The sequence below is a fragment of the Cebus imitator genome, unplaced genomic scaffold (genome assembly GCF_001604975.1).
Source record: "Cebus imitator isolate Cc_AM_T3 unplaced genomic scaffold, Cebus_imitator-1.0 Scaffold779, whole genome shotgun sequence".
NCBI classification, from domain to species: domain Eukaryota; kingdom Metazoa; phylum Chordata; class Mammalia; order Primates; family Cebidae; genus Cebus; species Cebus imitator.
In genome coordinates, this window is record NW_016108094.1 from 231,073 (window position 1) to 238,970 (window position 7,898).

At 50.6% G+C, this 7,898-nt stretch overlaps 1 protein-coding gene across 3 annotated transcripts in view; it reads left to right on the forward strand.

Annotated features, from left to right (window-relative positions):
• Nucleotides 1-7,898, forward strand: part of VWCE (von Willebrand factor C and EGF domains) — a 36,734-nt gene that overhangs the window by 26,861 nt on the left and 1,975 nt on the right. For all 3 annotated transcript variants that reach the window (XM_017519874.2, XM_017519875.2, XM_037735334.1), the window contains 5 exons: nucleotides 1,659-1,755; nucleotides 3,410-3,492; nucleotides 6,048-6,138; nucleotides 6,222-6,304; nucleotides 6,665-6,755. In XM_017519874.2, coding sequence (XP_017375363.1) covers nucleotides 1,659-1,755; nucleotides 3,410-3,492; nucleotides 6,048-6,138; nucleotides 6,222-6,304; nucleotides 6,665-6,755 — 445 coding nt within the window. The remainder of the gene's footprint in view (nucleotides 1-1,658; nucleotides 1,756-3,409; nucleotides 3,493-6,047; nucleotides 6,139-6,221; nucleotides 6,305-6,664; nucleotides 6,756-7,898) is intronic.

Below are 7,898 nucleotides of genomic sequence, written 5' to 3' on the forward strand. Positions count from 1 at the left end.
AAAAAAAAAAAAAAAAAAAAAATGTGTGTAACAAGCTGTGCATGTGCAGAGAGCTGCTGGTGTGAGGAGGAAGAATTAGGAATCTTCATAGAAGGTTTTTCCTGGGCATGGATAACTGAGGGAGTGGGGCAGCCTAAGACCCAATTGTTCACGCTGTTTCTGTGAAATTGCAACATTTTCTTCATGACTGTGAATCGTTATGACCTCACTGTTTTAGAAATGGATGAGGAGGTGCATGAGTTTGAGAGTCAGATTGACAACAATGCAAACACAGCTATCCACCCAGAAAAACAATTGTTTTAGCTCATTATTTAAGTATTAGTAATTACGGTTTTTGCCATTATAAATACTAAATAAATAATGGCAAAAACCACAATTACTTTTGCACCAATGTAATACATGCCGACTTTCCTTTCTACTTTGTAAGAGCTTCGAGTTATTTAGAGGTTTAGTTCTCAAAATGAGGTCCCTTGCACCTGCGTTGGGAGCCCGGGTTGGGTGTGGGCCTGCCCACACCTCTGCTCTCACAAACTGCATTTTAACCTCCAGATGATTTGTGTGCGCTTTCATGGGGGAGGAGCCCAGCCTTCTAGTGCCTTTGATGAGCTGTTTGTTAAAAAGCTGTATGCTGGCCGGGCATGGTGGCTCACGCCTGTAATCCAAGCACTTTGGAGGCCAAGGCGGGTGGATCCCCTGAGGTCGGGAGTTCAAGACCAACCTGACCAACAAGGTGAAACCCCATCTTAAAAAAAAAAAAAGCTGTATGCTGAACACGCCTCATTGGAATTAGAGTTGGAGTAAAGTCTGTTCTGTGCTGTCTTCTCCTTTATGACTGATTTCAGGCACTTGTGATATTAAGAGACTGATACAAAAGGTTCAGACTGTCGGGTTTTTTTTTTTTTTTTAAAGAAAAACGCTGGGCGCAGTGGCTCACACCAGTGATCCTAGCTCTTTGGGAGGCTGAAGTGGGTGGATCATCTGAGGTCAGGAGTTCAAGACCAGCCTGACCAACATGGTGAAACCCCGTCTCTACTAAAAATACAAAGATTAGCCGGGCATATGGTGCATACCTGTAATCCCAGCTACTTGGGAAGCTGAGGCAGGAGAATCACTTGAACCTGGGAGGTGGAGGTGGCAGTGAGCCAAGATTGTAAGATTGTGCCATTGCACTTTAGCCTGGGCAATGGAGTAAGACTCTGTCTAAAAAAGAAAGAAAGAAACAAAAAGAAACCTTATATGGCACTTTGGCTCTCTGAAACAGACATTTCTGGTGGCATGGTTTTTTTCTAAAAATAGAATTTTATGGTACTCTGCAGGTTGGTTCCTGATGAGCCAGGGTTCCAGGGAAAAGCTGAGAAAGGATTTGGATGAGGGTGACGGTGCAGCCTTTGGCTGCTGCAGGAGAGGGAGAGGAAGCGAGGAGACCAGAATCCCAGCTCTGACCTTCCTTCTTAAAGATGCAGAGCCTTCCTGGAAGGCCCACATGGCCTTTCCCAAGTAGCTGGTCCTCTTAGGGGGACACGCCCCCTCCCAGCGGCATCACGGTGCTTTCAGGGCAAGCGTTGGCCGGGTTGCAGTGTTGCCGTTTCTTTTGCAGGGCTGGGAGGCAGGGGCTGGTGTCACCGGTGGGGTCTGGGTGAAGTTCCTCCTTCCTCCAGGCAGATGGCTCGGTGAGCTGCAAGAGGACAGACTGTGTGGACTCCTGCCCTCACCCGATCCGGATCCCCGGACAGTGCTGCCCAGACTGCTCAGCAGGTAACCCCCTGCCTCCGCCCCCCAGCCCCCAGGACAGGGACTCTCAGCGGGTACCACCTCCAGGTTCACCCTGCAGCGGGCTCCTTTGCACTAAGCCCCATACAAGCTTCATCTCACGTTGTCCTAACAAGCCCAAGGGACAACCCCATTGCACAGATAAGGAAACTGAGGTGAAAGAGTTTGCCCAAGTCAGGGCCCCTCTGAGTGCTCCAGGCAGCTATGAAGATGCGCAGGGCTTACAGTGCAGGTGGGCGGTACGGGAGCGGTACCTGTGAGACAACATGAGAACAGCAAGAGGAAAGAAGTTTTAAGAGTCATTTTTGCCTTTTTCATGATTTCAAAAGTAATGTTTTATTACAGAAAAAAAATTTTTTTTGAGACTGGATCTTGCTCTGTTGCCAGGCTGGAGTGCAGTGGCGCCATCTCGGCTCACTGCAACCTCCGCCTCCTGGGTTCAAACACTTCTCCTGCCTCAGCCTCCCAAGTAGCTGGGATTACAGGCACGCACCACCACGCCCAGCTAATTTTTGTATTTTTAGTAGAGATGGAATTTCACCATGTTGTCTAGGATGGTCTCGATCTCTTGACCTCATGATCTGCTCGCCTTGGCCTCCCAAAGTTCTGGGATTACAGGCGTGAGCCACCGTGTCCAGCCAGAAAATTTATTTTATTTTATTTGTTTATTTTTGTTGAAACAGAATCTTGCTCTGTCGCCCAGGCTGGTATGCAGTGGTGGGATCTCAGCTCACTGCAACCTCCGCCTCCTGGGTTCAAGCGATTCTCCTGCCTCAGCCTCCTGAGTAGCTGAGACCACAGGGGCACACCACCACGTCTAGCTGATTTTTCTATTTTTAATAGAGATGGTGTTTCACCATATTGGCCATGCTTGTCTCAAACTCCTGACCTCAGGTGATCTGCCCGCCTTGGCCTCCCAAAGTGCTGGGATTATACGTGTGAGCCACCGCACCCAGCTCTATTATAGAAAACTTAAAAATACAGAAAGCAAAAATAAAAAATATGAAGAAGGACCTATCACCACTGTTAACTTTGTGTTGATGTCCTTCTAGCGTCTTTTTGTGGTGCTCACACATAACATTTAGTGGATGTACATTATATATATATTTTATAAAAGCTTCTCCTACTGTCTCATCATCTGCTTTTACACTCACCAGTATGTGATCATATCATCCAAGGTGGCATGACTCAGCTCAGGCTTCTGTGGCTGTCAGGAATGAGAGAGGGGAGTGGTGTTGGGGAATGTTCTGGACAGGCGGGATTTGTGGTTTGACTGAGTTTGGAGGGCAGAGAGGAGGTTGGGGAGATGCTGTGGGCCTCACACACACCTCGTATTCCCATTCCTTCCACCTGATACCCGTGGTGAGGAGGTATAGGAGGAATCTCCCCACTCTCTGGGGTGGGAACACTGAGGCCAAGACACTGTGATCCTTCTGCTGAATCCAGTGGGAAAGAAGTCAATACCCAATTCAGGCAATCCACACAGGCATTTTGTCCCTTCCCTAACTCCCAGGTGACTGCCTGGGGAGGCACATGGCCTCCCCTTTGCTATCCAGATAAGCCTCCGACCTTGGCCCGGGCCAGGAGCCTGGTCCCCGGCCCCTCCCAGCTGGTGCTCAGTGCGTGCTCTCTCTGGCAGGCTGCACCTACACAGGCAGAATCTTCTATAACAACGAGACCTTCCCGTCTGTGCTGGACCCATGTCTGAGCTGCATCTGCCTGGTATGGACCGCCAGATCTGACCCCCGCCTCTGGAAACTCCCCAGCAACTGACATCGGCTCCTGAGTCCTAGAGGCAAAATCCAGAGACCTCCAAGAGAAGGGTTGCTTCTGGTTCATGGTGGAAGTCAGCTCCCTCCAACCCTGCCCAGGGTGACCCTTTAGACAGGGCCAGATAAATTTTTTGTTGTGTTTTGAGATGGTATCTCGCTCTGTCACCCAGGCTCCCAGGTTGGAGTGCAGTGGTGCAACCTCGGCTCACTGCAACCTCTGCCTCCCAGGTTCAAGCGATTCTCCTATGTCAGCCTCCCGAGTAGCTGGGACTACAGGCATGCATCACCATGCCTGGCTAATTTTTGTAGTTTTGGTAGACACAGAGTTTCGCCATGTTGGCCAGGCTGGTCTGGAGCTCCGGACCTCAGGTGATCCGCCCACCTTGGCCTCTCAAAGTACTGAGATTATAGGCTTGAGCCACCATGCCCAGCCCAGAGAAACATTTTTTTTTTTTTTTTTTTTTTTTTTTGGCGGGGTTTTTTTTTTTTTTTTTTTTTTTGAGACGGAGTTTCGCTCATGTTACCCAGGCTGGAGTGCAATGGCGCGATCTCGGCTCACCGCAACCTCCGCCTCCTGGGTTCAGGCAATTCTCCTGCCTCAGCCTCCTGAGTAGCTGGGATTACAGGCACGTGCCACCATGCCCAGCTAATTTTTTTGTAGTTTTTTAGTAGAGACGGGGTTTCACCATGTTGACCAGGATGGTCTCGATCTCTTGACCTCGTGATCCACCCGCCTCGGCCTCCCAAAGTGCTGGGATTACAGGCTTGAGCCACCGCGCCCGGCCCCCAGAGAAACATTTTTAACACTGGCTGGCAAAAGTCCTCTGCTTCCAGGTTACCGACTAGAGTCTCAGGGATTTGTGATGAGGGTGGAGGTGAAGCACACAAACCCAGGACTCAGTACTGGGACCTTTTCAATAGACCTGCGTGGTCAAGCTCTTGCTGTACGCCAGGCTCTTGATAGGCACACACTCAGCTAATCCATTTCAAGAATTTATCATCTTATTCTTCTAGATGAGAAAACCAAGGCACAGAGAGACAGTCTGCTCAAGATCCCGTATCTAGTTAATCACAATATTGAGATTGGAATCCTCGTTTTGTGATTCCAAGATGCACATTTATTCTCCTGGGTCGTACTGCCTCTCAGTCTGAAAAAGTATGCCCCATAGATCACTTAGTTTTTGGAAAATGAAAACAAAATTTTTTTTGAGACAGGCGTTGCTCTGTCACCAGGTTGAAGTGCAGTGGCGTGATCATGGCTCACTGCAACCTTGACCTCCTGGGCTCAAGCGATCCTCCTGTGTCAGCCTCCCAAATAGGTGGGATCACACCTAGCTGGGACTACCACCACACCTGGCTAATTAAATTTTTTTTCATAGAGATGGGATCGTGTTGTGTGGCTCAGGCTAGTCTGGGCCTCCTGAGTTCAAGCAGGAGGTCCTCGCACATCAGCCTCTCGATGTGTTGGGATTATAGACATGAGCCACTGCACCCAGCCAATATATTTTGAAATTTTTACATTAAAAAATATTTAGACAGGATCTTGGGCTATTGCCTATGCTGGTCTTGAATTCATGGCCTCAAGTGATCCTCCTGCCTCAGCTTCCCAAAGTGCTGGATTACAGGTGTGAGCGACTATGCCCAGCTGAAAACAACATTTATTTTATTTTTGAGACAGAGTCTCACTCTGTTGCCCAGGCTGGAGTGCACTGGCACAGTCTTGGGTCACTGCAACCTCCCCCTCCCAGGTTCCAGCGATTCTCCTGCCTCAGCTTCCCAAGTAGCTGGGATTACAGGCTCATGCCACCATGCCCGGCTAATTTTTGTACTTTTAGTAGAGTCAGAGTTTTGCCATGTTGGCCAGGTTGGTTTCAAATTCCTGACCTCAGGTGATCCACCTGCCTCGGCCTCCCAAAATGCTGGAATTACAGGTTTAAGCCATTGCTCCCGGCAAAGACATACTTAATGCTTATCCTGCTGACATTCTGAATGTGGGATGGCGCTGCTTTGCTGGTGTGGGTACAGATGCGACATTCCTTTGGTGATCAGTGAGCCGCAGCAGAGTACATACGTGACAAGGGACACGGTCTGCAGAGAGATTGAGAAACTCAGGGTAAACAGCCCTGTGCATGTCAACAACAGCCCTGTGCTACTGACCCTGAGCGACCCACTGCATGTAGGTCCCAGTTCTCAGCCTCGGGCTTTGGGGAACTTTGGCCTATGGATCTCTCATCTTTCCCGGGCAGTCCATGCAACAGGCACCCATTAACAGATGCCCTCCGTGGACAAGGCCATAGTCTTACCTTTGCGGGGCTCGAATTCTAGTGGGAAGATGGACCCCAACAGAGAAAATGCCCCCCACCCTGCCCCACTGCCCCACCATGGACTCCTCCCACAACGTGGATCGTTCTGATGGGCACTCTGTGGCCACAGGAGCAGTGCCTTCCTGAGTGTCTCATCCGCTGCCCTGAACCAAGGGCCTTGTGCGTTTTCTGTGTCCTGCAGTTGGGCTCAGTGGCCTGTTCCCCCGTGGACTGCCCCATCACCTGTACCTACCCTTTCCACCCTGATGGGGAGTGCTGCCCTGTGTGCCGAGGTGAGTGGGACCTGCTGCCCCACGTGCGAGGCTCCTGGCCAGGCCTCGGCTCTCATGAGCCCCTGTCTCCTCTGCCTCCACAGACTGCAACTACGAGGGGAGGAAGGTGGCGAACGGCCAGGTGTTCACCTTGGATGATGAGCCCTGTACCCGGTGCACGTGCCAGGTGAGCTGGGCCTGGGAACCCAGGAGCAGACCGGCCAGAGGGTGGCCTGCCTTTCATCCCTTGGCAGAACATGGAGCCCCTGTGCCAGCATAAGTCCATTCTCCTTCCCTTCTTCACCTTTAATTAGCTGCCAGAATACCTTTGGTTTTGACTATCTCTTCTCTCCGTGGAAGTCCAGAGGGAGAAGCGGTTTTCCTAAGGGGGTCTGGCCACAGTTAGCTTTACCTGTTCTCCAGGTGAGGGCTCAGGCACCGCAGCCCCTGTTCTGGGATCTTTCTGTGGGTCCTGCTGCTGGTGCCAGAGGCCCTGGGCAGGCAAGATGCTCTGGGCTTCCTCATGGGGGTCCTTCTGCTTCCCCAGCTGGGAGAGGTGAGCTGCGAGAAGATTCCCTGCCAGCGGGCCTGTGCCGACCCTGCTCTGCTCCCTGGGGAATGCTGTTCTTCCTGCCCAGGTAAGTGGACTTCTGGGTCCTGGAGTTTCCTGCCGTCTTCTTCCAGTTTGCTCTTCTTCCTAGATACATGGAACTTGTAAAGGGCTGGATGTGAGGAAGCCAGGCTCTGAGAGGGAACGTGGCTCGCTCAAGGTTGCATGGCTGTGCTGTGGCCTGCTGACCCTCGTCCCGTGCTCATGATGCCACACACCATGATGTCTGTTTCTTTGCACTACCTTTTTCATCTTTATCTCTTTTCTTTTTTTTTTTTTTTTTTTGATGAAGTCTTGCTCTGTCACCCAGGCTGGAGTGTAGTGGTACGATCTTGGCACACTGCAGCCTCTGCCTGCCAGGTTCAAGCAATTCTCCTGCCTCAGCCTCCTGAGTAGCTGGGACTACAGGCGTGCGCCACCATGCCCAGCTAATTTTTGTGTTTTTAGTAGAGACGGGGTTTCACCATGTTGGCGAGGCTGGCCTCGAACTCCTGACTTCATGGTCTGCCCACCTCAGCCTCCCAAAGTGCTGGGATTTCAGGCGAGAGCCACCGCACCCGGCTTTTATCTTTATCTCCTTTCTTAATCTCTTCCTCTGCTTTTTTCTTTATTTTGAATTACAACATGGGAACTATGTCCTTTTTGTGGAAAAGTAAATCACTAATATGCACTGAGCACCCACTGTGTGTTGGGACACCTCATGTGCCTACATCCCAGCAGTATCCCGTCATCCCCCTGTGCCAGGCGAGGAAACTGAGGCACAGAGAGGTGAAGTGATGTTCTCGAGATCACATAGCTGATTGGTGGTAGAGCCGGGACTTCAGCCTAGCATGGATGCTTTTAGATGGGACACTGGATTGATTCCCAAGAATTGGCGAACACTGCACTCCAGCCTGGGCCACAGAGAGACACTGTCTCTAAACAAAACAAAACAAAATACAACACAACACATACTCCTCCTGTCTGAGATTTTGTAGCCTTTGACAGTCATCTCCCCATTCCCCTTGCCCCCGCCGGCCTCTGTAGCCATGATGCTACTCTCTGCTTCTTTGGGTTCAGGCTTTTTAGATTCCACATCAAACTGAGATCATGTAGTTGTCTTTGTGTATCTGGCTTATTTCGCTTAGCATAATGTCCTCCAATTTCATCCATGTTGCAAATGACAGAATTT